The sequence below is a fragment of the Numida meleagris genome, chromosome 5 (assembly GCF_002078875.1).
Source record: "Numida meleagris isolate 19003 breed g44 Domestic line chromosome 5, NumMel1.0, whole genome shotgun sequence".
NCBI classification, from domain to species: Eukaryota; Metazoa; Chordata; class Aves; order Galliformes; family Numididae; genus Numida; species Numida meleagris.
The window spans coordinates 5,378,334-5,401,246 of NC_034413.1; the positions used below are offsets into that span (position 1 = coordinate 5,378,334).

General features: G+C 41.7%; 1 protein-coding gene across 3 annotated transcripts in view; it reads right to left on the bottom strand.

Annotated features, from left to right (window-relative positions):
• GRK5 (G protein-coupled receptor kinase 5) overlaps positions 1–22,913 on the bottom strand; it is a 167,772-nt gene that overhangs the window by 39,273 nt on the left and 105,586 nt on the right. For 2 of the 3 annotated variants that reach the window (XM_021399477.1, XM_021399476.1), the window contains exon 4: positions 16,540–16,617. In XM_021399477.1, the coding sequence (XP_021255152.1) occupies positions 16,540–16,617 (78 nt within the window). Of the gene's footprint in view, positions 1–1,714; positions 2,378–16,539; positions 16,618–22,913 lie in introns of those variants that run through there. The other variant, XM_021399478.1, reaches the window with a different exon arrangement.

Consider the following 22,913-nt stretch of genomic DNA (forward strand, 5'->3'; position numbering starts at 1 on the left):
CTTAAACAAAACCAGAAACAACTGCAGACCCCAACCCAGCTCGTCAATGTTCTTTTGCTTCTCTAGGGAACAATTGGTTGGCACGGGTTATCAATGTAAGCAAGCATTTGGATCCCAGGGGGGGAAACTTTCAAAGGTGACCCTTTGGCCACTCACAGAAGAAAAAGTTGCTTCTTCCCTGGAGGGGTGCAAAAGGTTTCTGCAGCCTTAATGAAATGGTTGTTAACTCTCTCTCACTGCATTATAGGTACTGACTGTAAAAGCAAACTTGGCTTTCACAGGGGAACTGACACCCTTCTGAGCATATTAAATGTCCTGCTGCAGCTGGGAGACCTATGCATCATGATTAGGGCCAACCCTTCTGAGCACAACAGAAGGGATATTCTGCTCACTTCAGAAACACCTGCAGAAACCTGTTACATTCTCTTCTATTCAGAACAAAACAGAGCAATTTTAACAAATACAATTCTGTATTTTCCTTAATGACTATTCTGTTTCTCAAAGGTAAAGCAATTGATTTTGATCTTGTTCACAATCATGTAAATCAGATGCCAATCAAATCAACAAAGAAACACTATGGTAAAGCTAATGGAACTGAACCCAGATTCATGGTCCAAGATTCTGGCAGTGCCAGAAGTGCTTAAACTGATTCAACAACAACAATTTCTCTCATCAGATTACTTTTTTTTTTTTTAACCAGATAGTCCAGTAGAAGTCCAAAAGCTACTTTCACCAGGCTTTAACCAAAATCTTCTATCTCCTTCATCCTCACAATTATGTTCTGATAATAAAAACCCTATATATATTCTGGTGACAAAGCAGCATCTCAGTTTTTTGATGGCCTCGTTTGATTTTTAAGAAAAAATGCAACTAGGAATCGGATTAGTGTTTATCTGGAAAACAGGAAATGGACACACAGTTACATTTGAGTGCCAGTAACATACTGAGAAAAATATGCACTTCTAAATCATTTTTTTTCTAATTTAAAAGACAAAAGACAGCCCCTGAGCTGCTCTTACAGTTCCAGTAATGGCTTGAGAACAGCTGAGATGTCGCACGCTTGTTCAAAGTTAGTTATGGTTGTATCAACAAAAACTTGGAGTTTCTTCCAAACTGGGCCTGCAAGACAGTTTTCGTCTTTTACTAAGAGGCTCATTTCAGCTTCTCCCCATTCCTCTCCACTGGGATGCAATGACTGATAACAGCACGGCAGCTAGGATTGAAGCTGCATGCCTCACCTGCTATAAATGCCACCCATAAAAATGAGTTCTTGGTGGGTGCAGAGGGCACCACCACGACAATACAGCCTGTCTGTGCTGCATTGCCATAGTTGTCCCTGACAGTCTAAATGTGAGGAAAACCGTGCCATGCACTTTATGTGTGCTGCATCTATAACCAGCCCTCAGCTGCATCTATAGCCTTCCCTATCACAGCCCTCAGCATCTCCGAAGTACCAAAAAGAAGCAACATCTGATTTACGCTCACATGAAAGCTTCCAGGCTGCATAACTCCCTATTATCCGTTATTTTAAGCGTCATGTTGCATCATGCTACTTTAAAATGTAAACCCTCTTTTTCTGACAGACTGTAAGTTTTGTTGCAGGCAACTTCACTCAGCCCTTCAAGACACAACATCGTTGACCTTCACTGAGCAGGACAGAAAACAAATAAGCCTCCTCATAAGATCATCCCTGTACACTTGACATAATACTTACAGCATTTCTCTGATGGTGTTTCCCCTGTGACTGTGGGAAGGACACCCAGCCTTTGTCAATCTACCAGCTAAGCAAGCTCGTTGTAAAACAAGCTGAGACACCATGGAAGGCATTCAGGAGACTCTTGCTTTTAATTTTACTTTTCCCTCAGAACATGTAATTTGTTGTACTTTTTCCTTAAGATAGAATTGCCAAATATTTAAAGTAGGTGAGACTGGCACAGATGTAGTATGACCACCAGTGCTGCCTCAAAATCTGTGGAAGTGAAAACAGGCAAGCAGGTAGCAGGGATTTGCAACTCAAATGAGTAACAGCATTTCCTTGCTAACTCAGTCAGCTGCGGTTCGCCCTTCTGAAACCAGGGTGGGGTGAGCAGCAGGTGTCTCCAGTGATTTCCAAGAGCTGTGTGGGGCCCAGAACAGATGTGTGGTGACTCAAACCTACCTAAGTGTCTGTGTGCAGCGCTGGTTTATTGCCTGTAAAGACACTGTTTCTGCAGACAAAGTGCTGCAATGAGAAGGAGAACCTGACCCCTGGTTGGGTCACCACAGTTTGAGAAAGCAGGAGAGAGCTGACCAGGGCAAGACTGTCCTGAAGGTTGAGAAACATCCCTGGAAGAAAATGCCAACAGAAGTATTGAGGAACTAGATTTGTTTAGTCTAGATTAGTAAGAGTGAAACACAAAAAAGGTATTTTAATGTATAAATGTTTTTAATAAAGAGAACAGGAAATCAATTATTCTGTGCACTCCGCTCTACACTGAGGGAACGATTTGAAAAATTCCACTTTATCAGATATGAAGATCTTTTTCTGATTTTCCACGTGGGTTACCACAAGAAGACGCATACAAATACTGTGCAAACTGTTCTCAGAGGTGTGAATGCAGAAAGCAGAAAGGCATCTGTTGAGGATCTCAGTGTATTTGTTATGTTCTCAGGGTAAGAGACTCTGGAGCCTCCCTCCAGTCCTCTGTAGCAATGATTCTGCAAAACTGCTCTGAAAAACACCGGTACGTGCCATGGCCATGAAAACACATGTTGGAGGGTGCTTTTATGCTGAGTGCCCACCAAAAGAAGCCTGCAGCTCTGAGCAAACAACCTCTGCCCTGTTATTTGATTCCTCCTTAGGAATAAGTATCTTCTTTGCAAATGAACGGCCCTGCTTCAAAGACATTCAGTCACCACTGTCTCCTACAAAAAGACATAGCTTGCAGAACCATGAATTTCAGCTAACTATTCAGATCAGGAGTGGCATTGACTTTTGTCAGACTGACTTTGCAACAAACAGAGTGGGTCTTTAGTCCAGAGAGATAATGGTAATACTTTATCCTTACACACTGCCTTTCTTCCAAAACTTCACAACTTTGTTGCATGATTAAGTTCTCATCAGATAGCTGGCTATCACAGTGTTTTGAAGAACAGGATGGTGAAGAATCCTGTTTTGCAGAAGTGTTGATCATATTCATCCGCGACTGAAATCAAAGAAGTCTTACTGAGATAAATAAAAACCAGAGAAGCTAAGAGTCCTCAAATCAGTTAGTTTGTAGCTTTTGCAATTAGTTAAAAAAGGAATAGAAACCTAGAAATACGGGTTTGTCTTTTTATAGCAACTCTTGCCAGTGGATGAGTCATCATAGTATCTTAAAGCACGACTTCATAACTACAACAGTGATATGGACCAGAAAGATACCACACTTTTTAGAATGAATAGACATCATACAAACTTTATGATTATAACTGCTCTCCTGGCAAGTTTCAGACATGCAGCCATGATATTGAAATTATAAGAGTTACTTTAAAAGTCACTTGCATAAAACAAATAACGTGCAGCATATGTTATATCTCAGGTTATGAAAACATTCCACAACAAACTAACTTAAAACAATTAAAAATGTTTCAGTCAATGGACAAAAGTTCAAGCCATAACTTTTCTTGAGCTATCTCTGGTTCCAAGCACATCTGTCTTAATGATGTGTGTATTTTCAGATTTTGACAGCAATTTTCTACATATAATCCATTTGCAAATCTCTACACAGATTTGCTGCTAGTGGAGAACTCAAAACTATGGAAGAAGCAGGCTAAAATGAACTTTACTGTGAGGTGGTGACTGATGTGATGAGAAGAGCTGATCCACAAAGACCTGGAAATAATGGTTTCATCCAGTTGTGTCACATACAGCATCACATGCAATGCCATTTCTGCTGTTGCTCTGGCACATCACATCCTTCTAAAGAGGAAGGCTCGTCTAGCAAGGGGAGTAGTTAACAGAGAGGTAGCTGTAGTGTGACTGTCTGTGGTGACCTTGAGGCCAACACTCATAAAGAGTCATAAGGAGGACTGTAATTAAACTGGCTACTAGAAGAAGGGAGAATAGTTAGATGTATGTAAGTCATCTTGGTAGCTGCATGGTAGATGCAGAATCTGGGAACGGCAAAGGTCATATGCTCAAGTTATACATGTTTTCAAAGGGGAAAGGTCATAGAAGGCCAAACAGAGAGCATCAAAACACAGGTTGTGCCTCTTTGTGCTTCCAGTGCTTATCTGCTACCTGTGACCAGAGGTTCACCCCAAGAACTGGCCCTCGGCATCTTCCTCAGGGCCTGCACATCTACCTCATGGCGGGAACATGCCAACGCAGGGCACAGTCTGGGCACGGCCTGTCCCACAGTAGGGACAGCTCTCCTGCTCGGAGCAGGGCCAGACCAAGGCTGACCAAGGCTCAGCCTGCTTATAGCCTGGTGAACAGGCTATAAGCAGTGGCAAATGACAGAGGAAAACTGTGAAAGAACTGATAGGGAGAAATGCAGAGGAAAGGAGTGAGAGAGGAGATAGAGCTTGGTGGCGGTTTGATTTTAGGAAGTCGAGGTTAGGCAGGCATTTCAACCTGGTGAGGCAAAGGTTGCCAGCACTGTCACAGCACACACAGTCTCCTGACTTCTTTTGGTGTTAAGCCCAAAAATGTTGGAACATTCTTTTTTCTTGCCCTGTGTCTGATCTTGTCTGCTCAGACTTAGCAGTATTTGTTGTAAACAGCCAATTCTACATTGGGAGCAGCTGCAACATTTTAAGTAATCAACTTCTGCATTTTCTTTTTATTTTTTGTCCTACCACAAAGTCATCTGGGTCTGTATGAGGCAAACTAGTAAAGCACAAGGCTTCATAATTCTAGGATATTTTCTTTGAGATGACAGATGTAGGAATTGGCAGTGAAGTAGATGGGGAACATGGAGAGCAGCTGTATTATTAGCAGCAATTTATCTATTAATACAGTGTGCAGACATTACCTGAGAATGAGGATACACATCGTGAGAGCTAAACCTTCCAGTGCAAGCCAGTTGCACTAGCCCTGGGAATGGGTAGATGTTAAATATCTCATCCAAGATTACAAAAGCGGTTCATTGACCCGCTCTTACGAAAAACAGCCTGGTCCTGTGTCTCTGAAACAAATAGCAGTTTCAGTGCTGAGAGCAAGATCACTTGCTGGTAGCTAAATGAAGCAAATCAGCAGTGCCTATTAACTGCGGAGTTTGTTTTGTAGCTGCAAACCGATCTGGAGCCATGATGAATCTGTTTTCCCTCAAATTCTACTAAATTATCAAAAGATTTGTTGACACAGAACAATACAACAACTGAAGGAAGACAATAGAGCCCTCAGCAAACAGCTGAACATGTTCTTCTGCCTGGAGGGGCTGTGCTAATCCATCACAAAACGCTAACAACCTCAGTTTATGAACTTATATATTGTAGTAGACATGATCCAGCTTCAGGCTGACTTGCTTGCTCCAGACTCATTGGGCTTCCTGTTATGCTTCAGCAAGCCCGTGGGTAGAGAAAGAAGTTTATTCTCTGGGTTTCCATCATCTTTTCTTTTTGGCAATTGGGCACAAGTTGCAGTCTTTGAACTATGGCATTCCTTGGACAACTTAGCAACCACTGCGATGTCTCTTCTGACTAGGGCATGGAAAACATATGAAGCATTTTTCATTCTCTCCTGTTAATCACCAGCAGGCTCTGACATCTAACTGGACCTTGTTATGTCCATTCTCAGTAGACCTTTTCGTAGTTGCGACAACTGAAATGCTCTTTTCTAGAAACCCTACTTCTGCTCCTGATGGTGACAACTGCAATGCAAATATTGTGAGTCAAAATGTTTCCCAAATAAAAACTTTCAATCCAAAGTGTGGTTTCATTGGAAGGTTAAATTATTTAGTTCGGAGAAGTTTCAAGGCATAACCACAACATTAATTACAGAGCAACAAAAGAAGGGAAAAGATTGCCTGGATCAAGGAGAAATTTCCTCCTGGCTCCTACAGGTGACCAGAGGAAATCTTTCAAAGCTCCATAGAAAGTAATTTTGAAATAACAGAATGTCTCAGGAGACAAAATTTAGTTGTCTCATCAGCTTCTTTTGCAAATCCTGTGAATCAGCTGCAAGCTTTATGCTCTTCAGATAAATAGAAGCACTCACCACAATCCCAACCAGCTATGAGCTTTCTGTACAGCTTAGATTAAGAACATAAACTGGTCACCACGGAAGCTCTGTTTTTGACTTCAATTAGTGAAGAACTGGGCTCCACAAGAAGTGCGTAGCAAAATATTCTTCGGTATCTTTAAACCCTATTGCTTCTCCACCCACACTGTTTCAATAAATCTTTGGAAACCTTTGTACAGAGGTTTCTTCACCTCTAAAGGAACTTTTCCTTCTTTGTGTAGACTCAAAGGTTTATTGGTTTAGGGGTGCTCATAAACTAGTCAGCTGAAATTGTTTTATGTAGACGTAAAGGGGAAGGGAAGTATGTTTGACTTGTTTTTGCCTTTTCCCCCTTTGAAAGCATTTTACAAACAGATTAAACTTTGAAAACAGATGAACTACTCAGTGCCAGTAGCTGTCAGTAGGATGAGTAGTTTAAGAAACAGAACAGAAAAGAAGACTAATGCTAACCAAAGTTAGGCTACTCACGCAATCCTTGGAAGTGTTGTTGGTTCAGAAGGAAACCTTTTTTTAGCAACCTCAGCTGAACCACTGCCGTAGTGTATTTCTACAGGCAGCCAGACGTTTGATCACGTTTTTGGAAACAAACAGTATTCCCCACATTAGTGGCAACAAAGATACAAAGATGACAGGGCAATTTTGACAGCTTCTGTTCTCAGAAGGTTTCTTCTCTGGCCATGTGTGCTTAATGTGTTTGGATAGCATCCACTCTCCAGCCTCATATCAGAACCTTTCTGCCTTTTAATGTCCTCCTTCACTGATGGATAGCCTAAAAATTAGCAAGCAAACTTATGTTGCAATAGTTTCAGCTTGGCGTTCTATGGTAAACCAAATGTCATTTGTTCCATTTAAAAAAATCTCTGAAACTATAAACATACATTTACAACCTCAACATTATTGAATGGCTTTCTTGCAGGAAAACAAACAGATGCCTCTTGAATTCACTCCTCTGAAACGTAAGCCTGTAAACATCAGTAACCCTTGCCTTGCAAGCCATTCTCGCACTGAAGTCCATGAGCTGTTTGCTTTGAACGAAGGTAACTCATGCACAAAGGCCTGATCCAGGTTGCAGTTAAGCCTGTAGTGCTTTATCAGTTTCAGTGGGGATTTTGCAGATTTTGCCTTCATCTTTTTTTTTACATAGGAGGTCAAAATCCTGGGGAAATATCTGAATGGAGAAACTAAAATCCAACAAAGAGTTTGGGAAGGCCTTGGAAAAGATTAGAAAGTGAAGTAAATAAATATCAGTCGGGAAACAGCGGGCTGCTCACAGAAAGACTAGAAACATAGAGTCATAGAATCATCGAATTGCTCAGGTTGGAAAATTCCTTCAAGATCATCAAGTCCAACCTCAACCTAACCACACCACCCCAACTCTAACAGCCCACCGCTAAATCATGTGCCGGAGCATGAAAGCAAACAAAATCACTGCCTAGCACTGCTGGAAACAGGTCATTCTCTAGTCACCTCTCTCACCCAATCCATTAACAGTCATATGGTAATTGCCTTCAGCAAAGAACTGAGAGGGGAGACATTTATTATAGGAGATGACACACTGTTTGCAGTGGCATTTTCCACTCTTCCTCTGCTTTGCTTCTGGGAAAAATGGCATCTGTGCTAGGATAATAATCTTGCTATATGCTTAATTTTAAAACTTAGGTTTGACACAATAATAAATTGACTAAATAATAATAAATTGCCATACAAACTGAGGCTTAGCATGCGGGTTAAATGAGTTTTGTAAGCATAGTTGTATTACTGAAAACAACAACAACAACAAAATGGAATAGTTTGAAGTGCCACGCTTCCACAACTTGAATGCGTTGCTTACTTTACAATCCACCTGTAGTCAAAAGATTTTTCTAATAATTACTTTCCTATTCTTTACGCTTGCCTATAGATATTTTAATGAATTTAAATACATTTATTTTCTGTGAAATTTAGAACATTCCTCTTGGTAGTGCTGTAGTTCTTGATTCCAAGTTAAAATAATGGAATATTATTAGCTTAGTGATTCTTCTAATTGCATTATACCAGCCAAAGATGTCAGTCTCAGGCATCTCATTTGAATTTGCTTGGCCCGTTCTCGTAAGGCTACTCAGTTGCTGAAGTTTCCAGCTGAAGAGGCTGTTTTTCCAGAATCCTAATTTCCTGCTATTAGGGAAGTAGATGAGTAAGAAGATATGTCTAACATTTTTTTGATCATATGCTTCATTCTCTTCCTTGTTGAGGCCAAGCCCACAGTTGCCTGCTACTTCTGAGTTTAGCTCAATGAATCTTAAGCCCAAAAGACATTTGTCAACCCATTTTGCTTGAAGCTTCAGAAAGCCAAAGCTGAAACAACCGGGAAAATTCCTGCAAGTTGCAATGGGTGCACTGAACTGCTGTGGAGGACAATCAAGCAAAGGTCTCCTGTACTGTTGAGAAACTGCCCGCAGAAATCTGCGTGGATTTGCCATACAGTGTCATTTAAAGCACTCTGCATTGCACTTAGAGTGGAATTCACCTCACTGCACTTTAATCATCTAAGAAATGAGTCACTCAAAGCCACCCTTGGCTCCCTGTATTGGCAGAAGGAAGACAGACAAACTTGATCTCTCCAGTCTAGATACCTACCTGTGTTTGGATAGGCCAAGTTTACAGTGCGTGCTTTGGGAGCGTAAGAGGCTGGACTCAATAAAGACCTATTTTAATATGTCATTTTGCATAAAAGTTGCCTCCTGCAGATTGCTTTGATGTCTTGCACGGCAGTGTTTCAGGCAGCTGAAAAAACTTCATTCCTTTTTCCCATGTGGACACATTTTTCAGGCAGAATAGTCTGTATCTGGGGAAGCTGAATGAGCCTTAAAGGCTTAGCATTACCTTCCCTGGCTATTAGGTAAGCCAGATGAACTGTATATAAGTGATGAGGGGTATGCAGATGGGATAAAGAAAAGATAACTCTTTGAAAGGCCAACTGTATCCCGGACTGCATCAAAAGAGGGGTGGCCAGCAGGAAGAGGAAGGTTGTTGTCCCCCTCTACTCTGCCCTTGTGGGGCACCATCTGGAGTACTGCATCCAGGCCTGCAACCCACAGCACAAGAAAGATGTGGAGCTGATGGAGAGGGCTGAGAGGAGGGCCATGAAGAGGATCAGAGGGCTGGAGCACCTCTCCTACAAAGAAAGGCTGAGAGAGCTGGGCTTATATAGCTTGGAGAAGAGAAGGCTTTGGGGAGACCTCACTGTGGCCTTCCAGTACTTGAAGGGAGCTTACAAGCAGGAGGGAGACCAACTTTTTACACGGACTGACAGTGATAGGACAAGGGAGAATGGCTTTTCACTAAAAGAGGGGAGATTTAGGTTAGATGTTAGGAAGAAATTTTTTACTCAGGGTGGTGAGGCACTGGCATGGGCTGCCCAAAGAGGCTGTAGGTGCCCCATCCCTAGAGGAGTTCAAGGCCAGGCTGGATGAGGCCCTGAGCAGGCTGATCTGGTGGGGGTCAACCAGCCCATGGCAGGGGGTTGGAACTGGATGATCTTTAAGGTCCCTTCCAACCTAAGCCATTCTCTGATTCTATGTTAATGAGCATATTCATTAGCCAAGGGCAGAGAAGTATACCATTCCAGTTCTCAGATAATCCTGAGCAGGCTGCTCTTTATTTGCACAGCATCCTCAGCCTTTTCAAATACCCTGGCTAGTCTCCAAGAGGAGTCATGGCAGCCTGGGGGGTTTGTCTTGCCTCAGCAGACAGCTGTGAGCCAGGTTTACATGTGTGGTTGACTTGAATTAGCAGAAGTAAGTTTCCATTTTCCAAAGGGTCAAGTCAGAGGACTTCCAGCAAATGCAGGGCAGCTAGAAGGCTTTTGCCCACCGAGCAAGTCATCCCATTGGTTTTCCTGACCACAAATGACAAACAGTTATGAAGCATCTTCTCTGCATGAGAGTTGTGAACTTGGGAGTGTAACCTCTCAAAAATGACAAGGAAGGAAAAGCAAAGCTTCAAATAATAACACTACCTAGGGTAAAACTAATATGGTTAATGGCCTTCAACCAATGTGAGCAAGTACACTGCAAATGCAGCTCTCCTTAAATCAAAAGGATGTGGCACAGAGGACTGCCCAAGGACCTACTCTGGGGCAACACCACCGAGATAGAACAGACTCCATGTTGTTTCTGTAGGCTCTTGTGCAGTTTGACATCATTGCAGGAGACAGAAATGCTTAGTGTGTGTTTAGTTAACTAACATTTGTATTATAAACAGTGGGTAAGGGATGAAGAAATAGGACTTGAGCAAACCATGAGAAAATGCGTTTTAGTCTGAGACCACAGCAAAGGAACTGCTAATCAAGGCAACACTGATTTTTCAGATTCCTTTGATGCACTATATTACTGCCTGGCTGCAGTGACAGAAGAATGCTTATTAAAATACATCCTGATTAGAAAGCATTAATTTGAGTAACAAGGTTGCCATCCTGCTGCTCAGATATTTTCCGAGAACTGAACTTTGGAAAGATGAGCTGAGAAGGGTACTTTCCTAGACTGAGACAAAGTGATCAGCAGAGATATTGATTGTGTTATCTCTGCAACAATAACAGGAATTAGATATTGATTTACCTAGAGACTGGATTATGCATTGATTATGCTAGCTGCAAAGCAGGGGCCTAAGTAATGCTATAATCTCTGGCTAAAATGGTGCCTGCTGAAGTCACTAGAACAGGGAGATGAGAAATCCATTGAGCCACAGAGTAAAGTCCCAGGGCAATTAATTAAATGGTGAAACTCTCCTTGGCTCAAGTAAGGCCAGGATTCCTACTTAAGTATTTAGGGTCGTGCAAAGTCTACTAATGGGAACCCAAAGGACACAGTGAATAACATTTTGAGCAAGTGAATAATTCTAGCCCACCCTAAGTCCAAGTAACACATTGTGTTCAGACAGGCACTTCATTCATTTCTTATTTCAATTGGGTCCCTAATGAAATGCATAGGGTTTAGAAAAACTTGAAAATTAGCTCTGAAGATAGCTCTTGGACCAAGCCTTAAGGGACCACGCACAGTAGCCAGTGAAAAGCAATACTGTGTTGACCTTTTATCACTAAGATAACAAGCTTACAAAGGGGCAGAGATGACTTGCTGGATATAAGTGATATAGGATGAATTTGTACCAGAAATGCAATAATGTAGAAAAGAGTCCCAGAAGGCTCTCTTTTCAAAATGCAAGGCCTCATCTCTCATTTAACTCTGCAGGTTGCTTCACAGAAGTTTAATGTGTTGTTTTTTTCCCCTCTGAGTTTCACATACAGTGACATTCAGCTTTTATTTTGGCCAATCCAAAAGCTAATTATAAAATCTTCCTAGAAGGCATTTAGTAAAACTAAACAGTTAGAGGAAGAGATCTCAGCACTGGAATCCAATTCCTGGTATGACCTGCCCTTCCACAAATGGGATTCAGCCAGAACCATTAAGAAGTGATGCATGAAACTTTCCTTATGGGAGATGGAAGCCTTTAGTGATCAGGGAAGATGACTCACTCAGAAGCATAAGTGCCAAATTCTGCATTTATTTTCATGGTGAAAATAGGAAGGGGGGAAGAAATGTCAAGGAGAGAGCAACATGAAAAAAATCCTTGGTATCTAGTTTAAAGCAGTGGTGAGCAAAAAGAAAACTCTGTGGCAAGGTGCAGAGCTGAGAAAGGGTGTTTGTGAGTGTGAGCCTGGACTCAGCTGCATGACTTTTTCCAGTAGAAAGGCTCATAAATCATTTTAATTTCATCTCACCCATATTACATAAATATTTTCTTCTGCAGAAAGAACTGATAGAAGAGCACCTTTTAGCTAGCAGACGAGTGGAAGGTCAGACACTGCTGATCAGCCAGTTTCCCTTTCATAGGACTTTTCCCTCCCTTCCTTATCCTATAATTGTTCATATAAACAAAGACATATTTCCATTTAGCAAAATACTCATTGCTCTCCTTAGGCTGGAGGTTATTGCTGCATCCAGCTAACCTCTTGCAGCAAAGAAAGACATTGAAAATGTGGCCTTTATTCTGTGCATTTCCTGGAGGAAAGGCAACAGAACAGGAATTCAGATAAGAAAACTAACTTGCTGTTTTTCATATTCTGTGAAGTGTATTAATGGGGATAACAATACACATCAGACATCCGATTCAGTAACATTTTTAGTACCCAACTGGCTCCAAATATAAACTCTAATGGCATATGGAGACTGTCTAAATAGCCATTTCAAATCAATTTAGTTTTAGGTAGTGTCTCTCAAAGTATCTCAAGGTGGTGGCTTTGCAGCAAAAAAGAAAATAATGGGCTAGTGATTTAGTAGTTCCTTCAAAAAGGAAGGCAAAAATGCTTCATTCAGATGCATAAGTCTAATTTAAGAGCAGCACAAAGGTAAACATACCTCTTCACTCTTGCAGTACCAGAAGAAGCCTGGTAATGAAGACATGCTGGGTTCAGTTAAACTGAATTGTTCCACGAAGCACTGCGAGCTTTTCTATTTGCAGACAGAACTGGAACCTAAATCTGAAACATTCCCACTCAACTGTTGAGATTAGGAAAAGCCAGGAAATAAATATTTGTGACCAATTCATTTTAGCAGTTTTACCATTATATTTCACAACCTCAGAAATTTTAGACTTCCTGTGGGTTGGACTTTTGCCCTACAGGCTTATTAAGTCAAAAAGGCAGCTTTAAGTGCCTTTTTCATGGAAACTGTTAAAGCTTCCCTTGAAGAAGCAGGACTCCAGTCAAGAAATCTCGATGTTGTGGTGAGCATTGTGCTGCTCCTGTGAAGTAAAGATGGCCAGCATGTGGGTCTTCCCCAGATCACAGGATGGAAGTGGCACACACAATGTGGGGCAGAGGATTCCTGTAGATGAGGCCCTCTCACCAGTGCTCATCCCCACAGGGCCCTTGAAGAGCAGCCAGCTCAAAGTGGGACCTCCTGGGAGAAGTAAGTTAATACTTCTTCTGAGCATGTGTCAACATGGCTGGTATCTTCAACCACCTCTTCCATGGATTTTCTGTCTCCTGCTCACCACTCAGGTCAAGCTGCTCAGGAAGACATGGAATAGCTTCTATTTTGGCATTATTACTGTGACAATCACACGTAGCTCTTCCATTTCCCTCCCACCAAGTATTTCAGAAGAGCCTGTCGGATATGGCCGTTTCAACATAGTTTTGCCAAGAGAGAGGGTATATTGATGTCTTCCTATGGAAGAAGTGGGGATTTACTTCCTCTTTTTCCCAGAGGAGAGTCAGAGTTCCTATGTGCCATTTCTCCTAGAGGCGTAAACCACCCATCTTCCCTTCCAGGCGCTAGGACATGCTCAGAATTTGTCATCACTGTTGACTGTAGGCCAGAGAGCCAAGGAAGCCTGACCCACGCATGCCATCCTTGGCCTCAGCCACAACAAAAGGCTGTTAGATCTTTTCTCAGCTGCCTCAGTGAGTGCTCGGGGGCTGCCTAGGATGTTAAAGCTGCATAGAGCCTGAACTGTGATTATTTCAAACAGTGTCTCCCCCCTCAGCCATCTCGACGAGCTCTGAGCTTCATTAGCTGCCTCAGGGCTGATGCTGAATGCCCTCGCTAGAGCTCTCCATGCAGGCGTTCGCTGCTCCCTCAAGCCCAAGTGTGCTAACTGCGGCACGGCGTCGGAACATCTCCGGGTGACTGTGTGAGCCACATGAGGTTGTAAGCACTGGTGTGATGTCTATTCATCTGGGGAAATGTTTTCTTTTCCTTTCTGCCGTACAAGTATTATATGTTTTATTAAATAAAGTGCATGTTCCCTATGCAAATGAAAGCATTTTGGAATGAGGATATACTGACACATTATATGTTAAATATGCATGACATTTAAAAACCCAAGAGCTAAAAATCATTTATAAATATTAAAGAGCATGAAGTCTACTTTTTGTTTTGATTTTATTTCTGATCTTGCACTCTGGGAAAAATACTACTTACATTATAAGGCTGAATTATCTGTCCAAGAACCAAACCTATAATTTTATTCTATCAGTCAAGCTGTATGTCACACTATTTTTGTATCAAGACAATGAGGTTCTTTGAAGTACAGACACACACCTATTTAAAAGAAACGTTCTGCTCTGAAAGCAGAAGGCTTTGGAATCAGTGTCTCTTTGTATCTTTTGAGGGACTGATAGCTAAATGGAGAAATGCAGCAATGCAGCACCTAATGAAAAGAGGGTTTCTTTGCTGGCCAGGACGATATTCCACTAGGACATTTGGGTCCAGATTAACCCCTCTTGACTGCAAGCATCTAACCTGGCTTTGAATCACTTACCTTTAATGGCTTGAAGTCCATCCTTTGGAGGTTCCTACTTCTCTTTCTATGCTAGAAAAGAGAGTAGGCCACCTCAACTCCTAATGTGAGTGTCTTAGTTAGGTATCGCAATGAAAAGAAAGAAATCCAGACCTTGCTCTAGATGTTTAAGTATTTGTAGTGGGGTAGACCTAATGTTAGAAAAATTATCAGCCCATTGCTATGGCACAGCCAATCTTGCCTCTAGGAAGTGTTTTCAACTAGACGTAGAGTGCCTTAAACACTTCTGTAAGAAGAATTGCTTAAGAAAAAAAAGCGCAGTGAGACCAATGCTGACATTAAAGCTTAACCAGCACAGTTTTAGATTACAACAGAAGGCGTGTAGCTTTGTGTTTCTTTCTGCCCTAAGACCTTAACATAATTCACAGACACCACAAGTTTCAGAACAGACTGCTACACACTGAGAAATCAGGTAGGCAGTCAAATGTAAAGTGTACAGCACTGCAGAGAATGGAAACTCTAGCTCTGGAGTCCCAGTAATTTGCCTTCCTGCTACACCACTATTTTTTCTTGATGAAGATGAAACTGCTCTCATTTTGGTCCTCACTGACCTCACTAATCTATTCCATGTGCTTCTGCTGCACTATGGGGCTGTAAGTAAAGTGACAGAGATGGCAGAGTGCCACGGGACATCAGTGAAGAGTTTTGGCATCTGGAACCCTGCACCAAGACCAGCTGTACTTAGCTGGAACTAAACAGAACTGTTCTCTCACTTCCCTGTTCCTGATATCAGCAAAATGCCCTTCTCCATTTCCAGATCAGGACTAGAGCAGTGGCAAACATTTTCCCTCTATATTTGCCCCTTTCCTCTGTCGATAGGAATTTTAAGACAAATGATAATCTCAGTGGATGGAAAACAGTGGAACTTCATGCCCTTAATGAGTGGGCAGCAAGAACTCACCCTGGCAGTGCTAAATGGCTGCATATGAAACTAGCTAGCCTCAGGAAATGAAACCAGATCCCCAAATGCAGTCAGAGATAACTGAAAGTATGCACTGAAATTTATGGTAGGAAAATGACTGACTGGAAAAAAAAAAAGGGTCTGTTCTGCCCCTACACCTCCAAAACATATTGTACCAGTTAGACGCTTTAGAAAGACATCTGCCAAAATTACAATTCATTTTCCTGAAGGTCAAATGTATTTCTCTTGTAAAAAAGTTGAAGCAGCAGTTGTACATCTTGGTTACTCCTATGAAAGCAACTTAGGAAAATTCCTAGGATTGTTCACGTGTTTGAATTTTGATGCTTATTGCTTACTGGCAGTGACTTTAATGCAAAGGTTAAATGTGGCCAGCAAATGATCGAGCCCCCCTCTCAAAAGGGTTAGTGCCAGTGCAGCCTGTCCAATATTCCTGCAGCAAACTGGTTCTGTTCGGAGTGCCACCCTGTGGACACGGCTGCTACCATGAGCTCCTTCCCTTCTGACATCCCAGAGGTGCAACAGCCAAGAGCTGACAGCAGTGGAAACCAGAACTGATGTTGCCACCACTCAACTCCAAAACACAATATACAATTTCCAGCTCGCAAGCTTTTGGTTACCTTGAAGAAAATTGTTGCAGGAGGAATGGAAGTTTTTGTACCAACATACAACATCTGTTACCAAAGCCCATCTTTGCTGGTGCTTCCAACCCAGCAGTATTTGAAACACCACAGATATGAACTGAATAGGAAATAACTGGTTGATACAGTTGAGAAGGTGCCTTGCACTACAACATGGATGCAGGGCTTTACACATAGACAAGAGGCCAGAGAAGCCCCTTGCTCATCCACAGATGACTTAAGCCTCTAGTAAGCACAAGATCACTCTTAAAAGCCAATTTGTGCATTAAAATACAATTTTTTTTCTGTTTGTATAAGACTTGCAGGTTTGTACACTGGAGATTGCCATCATAAATTTTAGGGCTCTAAAATTATATTAGAAAGCCTATAACAGCCTTGTCTAGCAAAGGTGTGCCTTGCAGCATTCTTTCAGTAATACCACTTTGGCTGCCCCTTACCTCTGGGGTGAGGTATTTCATCATGATTTCCTTTCCCTTCTCTCCCAGCTTTTCATCTGGAGCAATTTCATACTCTGCCTGGAACAGATATAAAGAAATTGTCAATATTTGCACTCGTATTTCACCATTATAACTTCATTTTGGATGTGGTCTTAACTGAACGCTCTGTCTGAGGAATCTGGAGAATAAATACCATTTTTTGATGGAAGTAAAACCTGTACACACAAGCTGTCCAAAAATCTTCCACAGTATTTTGAACAAACCCCGCTGATGTGTTTTCTGAGATTATATCTCTTAATTAACACCAATACAATTTAATTCCTTTATATTTTACAGCCTTGCCCAGACAGTGTTCAGAAAGTAACCAGAGACAAGTAACTTCCTGAGCTGCGCTTAAAGAGAAAGTGGATACAAAAGGTATTTTTTTTTTCTCTCTCAATAGAAGATAAAGTGATTGCTTGTCAATTCTTGCCACAGTGCTATTTCGAGCACCAGGTGAACTCCTTCAGTAGACCGCCTGATTGGAAGAATGGGTCTTTCCTATTTATTTACGTGCTCCCTTTGGGCTAGCATTCCTTCTACAATGCCAAAAGACTTGCCCATCACTTTTAGTGATCCTGGAGTCTGACTCTCCAGAAGGCAGAGCTGAGAGCCATTTTTTAGGCTGATTTCTCAGGACGCAGATAAAACAAGAGAGGAGACAACATAAGAAACAAGTATTACTGGTGCATTACTAAGACATGAATCACTTTAGTTAAAGTTTTGGAATCGTGGAAGGCATTCAAATTAAAAACATGCCGCATAGAGTCCCAGTTACTAAATGATAACGACAAATTCTTAGAGACATTCCAACTTGGCACTGCCCAGGGAACAAAGATTTAGCCTTAGGATCAAAAGATTTTCCAGGAAAGAAAAGTCAGCCTAGAAGTTTTCATGACTGCTTGTATTAGAAAAAGGTTCCCAGAAAATCCTGCCAAACCAATTAAGTAACCTGGTCCAATACAAGCTGTTCGAGATGATAAATGAGGAGGAAGTTAAAAAAAGAAGGTAAATCAGACTGAACTGGCAAACACTTGGAAATACAAACTTCAGAACTATTGCCCACTCAAAGATGTATGTACTGCGCTGACTGTGATACAATAAATCTGAAGGAAGGAAGGCTGCAGTGGATACCCAATCTAAGCAGACCCAGGAATGACACGAAAACCACAATGTAGTAATAATGCTGCTACCCATCTATCTGGCCAGCGCTGATTTGGCTATTGTAGCTTAAGTCTAAAGCTGTGTGCTTATATACAGAGCAAGTTGCTTGAACAGTCTAGAATTATGATCCAGTTTGGTTTGGGAAATGACAGTGTCTTAAGTCTTCTTCTTGCTAGCGCATAAAGCAATGGCAAGGGTAACGTAAGGAACAGTCTCTCAAAGGTCAGAGTTGTGTCTTATTTTGCCCCTTACAGTTTATGGTTAGGTTCACACACAGACTAAGAGTTTTTCATCTGAAAGAAAACCAAAATAATGTATTTTAAGAGAAAATAATTCTACCTAAGCAAAACTTTTTGCGCAGAAGACTGCCAAACTAAGAACTCCTTGGCACTGCCTTGCCATGGAAGCATCTGGGAGAATTAGTGAGTCCTCAGATCAAAGCTACTTACAAATTAACTGATATTAACCACTTCTCTCTCCTTCAGTTGCTTTTAGATTCTGAATACCATACTTTTCTGAAAAGGTCAAACAGATTTCCTAATGGATGTCTCCATTATCAAACATTGGTCATCACATCAGCTTGAGACCAGCAGGATGGTGATTTGGAATATCAGATATACGTATGCATGGTAACATCCTCCTTTTGGAGTTGAATTGGTGAAATAAAGGATGACTGTGCTTTGGAAGTTAAGTATTAGGACACGTAAGCCAAGATCTTAGCTTATATAAGTGGAGAAATGTGAATTTCTCAAACAGGTCGCAAATGTGGATGTGGTATCTCGTGCATTTGGTCTGTTCCATAATAGTTGTGTCCTCTTATCCATATGGGTGAAAGTGCTTCAGTAAGCTCTTGACAGAACGTCTTCTTAAAGATGTTTGGCCATACAACTCTGTGACAACAACGAGGGTTTTATGTCAGGAATACAAGTGGTACATCTAATGCATTTTTCTAGACCAGACAAAAGCAAACTTTCCACAAAGTTGCTTTCTCTTCATTACATCCAGTGGTGAATATACAGACTCCAAAAAAGCAACACCTGATACAAAATACAATAGGTAGTTTGCCTGGGAGTAGCAGATCCTGCTAATATATTAACTCTCTAGTAAATGAAAACCAATTCAAAGCCATCCTTTGCCACCTGAAGTACATTATAAGGTTGTCAAAAATTCAGTGTTCCATCAGAACTATAAAACAATAAGCAAATCAGGACAGAGCTGAAGAAAGAATTTTTGCAGGAATTGGATCAGTGTTTTGAAATGCACTTCCTGATGGGATTCAACATATGCAGAACTAAAAACACACACACATACACAAAGTATCTATCTCAAGATAGTTGGTAAGGGATAAAAAGAACATTTATGCTTGCATTTGACATTCTCAGAAAATGCTATGGGATGGTGGTGAAGGTAGGAAGTGACAGACAAGCGAAAGTGTGAAAAGGAACTATAACTGTGAACAGTGTTGATTTCACTGTAGCTCAAGTACTACAGGCCCATTTCATTTTGTTTCTGAGTTCATTATTATTTGTCTCCTCGGTGCCGCTTTTGAGCCATTCAGCACCACAAGGCAGTGGTGCACTTTCAGCCATAGATTGCTTCTGCAAGCAGAATTCACACAGTAAGAGAAAGAGTCACTTCCTCATGTTCCCACTGTTGCATGCCTGGGAAGCATACCAAGGTCCTTGACTCTCAATCTTGTTCTTAAATCACAAGATACATTCCTTCTTCCACAATACTCAAAAGCATGGCTAAAGTTTGCAAATGCCTAATTGCTAGAAACAACGTTATTAGTTAAAATCCATGTGGAACAAAATATTTTCCATTATTCCTTTGATGAATCCAGGCATGTGTTTCAAGGCTCCTGCTCTGAAGTCTAATAGCTTCTCCATGCCCTAGTTAGGTCAGACAGGGCCCTATTCATAGTTCATAAATGAGATGAGGATTTACGATCACCCTGACTACTTGGGACGAGCCGCAGGGAAGGCTCTCTCTGCAGACAGGCATGGATCCTTCCATCAAAATAGCGAGAGGATGTGAGCTTACTGCCAGTTGTTGCTAACTTGTCTTTTGGCTGCTGTTTTGGAGGTAGTTACTGAGGTGGCTCCTACTTCCCTAGAAGCAATCCTAGCTAAATAGACACACAGGTGTGCAAAGTGCCTGTCCCTCTGCAGCAGCTGTCCTTGGGATGGGCCACAAGAGATGGGAGGGGGAAATGTGATGGTGGCCTTCTTTGTGATGAGGCCATGGCCTCAGGGATGACCAAGAAAGGGCTGGATAGTGTCTGCAACCAAAACAGGATTAAGTATTAAGCAAAAAGAGCACTTTGGATGAAAGCTGGCTGAGTCACCAAGACCAGTGGGGGCTCACATGAGCAACCTTAATTCTGGCATATCTTCTTGAATTTCATCTTAACATCCTTTGAGCTCCTGAAACTGCATGGTTTAAATCTATGTGTGAAATGAAAAACAGAGCCTAAGGAATCACTCTGGATCCAGGTGGACTGTCACTCGCAGCAGGTATCTGCCAGTTCCCTTGTTGGGTAGGGCACAGCTGCAGGAGTCAGTCCATCGTACCCGCCAGGAGATGGACATTGGAAGGATGCTTCTAGAAGAGCACGTTCAGGTTTCTCAGTAGAAGTCAGGAGCAGCAGAGTCAGCTCCTGAGCACCGAAGGGAGATTTCTGTGTTTTAATCTCCATTTTATATCTTTACTTACTACCAGCACCCTCCTCTGTTATCCTCAACTCCCTACCTGCTGCAGAGCCTGCTGTCTTCCACCTTGATCTCTGGTTTCTGCCCTGTTATTGCTTCTGTGCTCTAACAATCATCCTTGCACTTGCCTCCACTGAGATTTAAAGTCTATGACTGAAAATTGGAAAGCAAAAACCAAACAGCTGGGATTCATAATAACTCACATTTCTAAATGAAAAGTTAACTTGAAAGCACATTTTGCATGTTAAAGCACAGGACAAAAAAGAGCCCTTTTGACTGTTTAAAAACACATTTTGAGTTAATGAGTTTGTTGATATCAACAAACTGGCATTTCTGATGGAAAAAGCCTTGAACAGCTTTAAGACACACATACACAGATGGTTTATATACCATGCAAGGGACTTAACCAAACGAAATCTCTCTAACAGAGAGACACATTTTTTACAAATGGCACTAAATGGATGCTCATTCATCCTGTTACCCCAGATAAGCATAATGTTTAGTGAAGCATTCAGCTGAAAATTCCACTCCAAGTGATGGTGTCTCTCAGCCTCTGCTCCAGTGCCTGGATAACACTAGCAGAAGCAACATAGAAAGGCACCAGGGCTACTTTCCTTCCCATGTACTTCTATGTAACTTCAGTGCAAAAAACAACATCTAGGTTAGGGAGAAAATAACTCCAGGTTATGATCTCCTTGATCAGAATTAGCCATGTTCTGCTCCCAACTCCCTCCAGTTAGTCTAAATCTGATCCACATTAAAACGTTAAAAATCCTCCCTTGAGAATGAAAAAAGTTCAAAAATGATGAATGGAAGAAGATGAAATAGGAAAGTGACTCAAGAGGCTCGCAGTGAAGTATTCATTACAAAAGCACAGCAAAATCAGAGAGGGAAACATCAGGAGCCGGCACCCCTTCTGAGGAGAGGACACCAGCAGGAGGTCCCTGCTGCAATGCCACCTCCTTGTGCTGGAGGCACAGGCTGGCTGGGAAGGAAATGTACATTGCTAACGGGTTAGCTGCTCACTGATCTGCCTTTCAGCACAGGAAATGTATCCCCCAGCACTTTATTTTAATGGCTGTCTTTCAACAGCTAGAAAGCTCTATGACGTTGCTAAAATATTTGTAAGCACAGCAAAGTGTGCTTTGGGGCTGTGTGTGAATTCTTTGTTAAGGGCTTATGGAGAGCTGATTTAATCATAAAACAGCTCCATGTAATGATAATAGTTTATGTTTGAACAGTTCCTCCATCTGAATGGCTACATAAGAGTTCGGTGAACTACTCAAGGGAGATGTTGGTGTTTATGTGCTCAGATAAGCATGTGATGTGTGTAATCACACGTATTCAGAGGCACAAGCCGAAACCATCGGTTCTTTTTAGAAGACGTTTTACCTATTCAAGTCATGAAATTGTTTGCACAATATCCATAGTAAGAGATGGCTTTCTGTCCTTGCAATCTCACTGTGTAGCCTAGGACCTCTGTAGCCACTCACTGACCCCACAGCAGCAGCGGGAGCCGTATCACTTTCATCTTTTAATGCTGGGACCTACTGCCTACAAATCACGTACCTTTGCAGCCTATTTTACAACTGGCAGGTTGCGGCTAAGAACCAGGGGACTGTTCTCAGAAGACATGCAGGAACTTTCTGTTTCTGGGCACTTTAATTTCAGTTACTAGTGGAAAGTGGCCAAGGTATTTTGAGTTTTAGAGGGAACTAACAGATACACAGCTACACACATGCAGAATGCAAAGATACAAATTGTTTTTTCTTCAGAAAGCCAGCCTGAGTTCTGCTTAACAGTACAGGAAAAAAACAACAGCAACAACAACAAAACATTACAAAAACAGATGCTGCTAAAATTAGATTTGCAGGAGACTACATCAGACCAGGTTAGTTATTTCAACTGACAGCTGAAATAAATGTCCAGCAGAGAGGAGATTTTTTCCCATGTGCACTCTGGTCTGGGTGGTCTGGTTGATTTTAGCAGCCTTCGGAAGCAAAGGGGTTGGGAGAGTTCTTGCAAAACTTGGTCACACCTAAGTAAGGAAATGGAGATTGCTGGTAGGTTGCTGGGTGTCTGACTCACCTGGTTTCCTCCCAGGAGCCCCAATTTCTGCTTTCCTTGCAGACAGCTGAGTTCACAATTAAAAAAAAAACTATTAAAACCTGTTAGGAGTGATCAGTTATGAGCTTCTGCCAGGGACTTACTGAGTGACCTGGTAAAGTCACCCAGTTGTGCTTTTAGCTTCACCTTCTTTCTGTAAAAGACAGGTTCTTATTCCTCAGTTTACAAAAAGCTCTCTGAGCCTCTGATGAACAGCTAAATATGTTTCGCTATTATTATTTTTAATTTGATATTACAAAAAAGCTAAGCTTTGCATCTCTCATTATAAAAGTAATTAAGTCAAAGAAAGCTTTGGCTTTTTCTGCTCAGAGCTTGTTATAGCAGGTGGCCTCC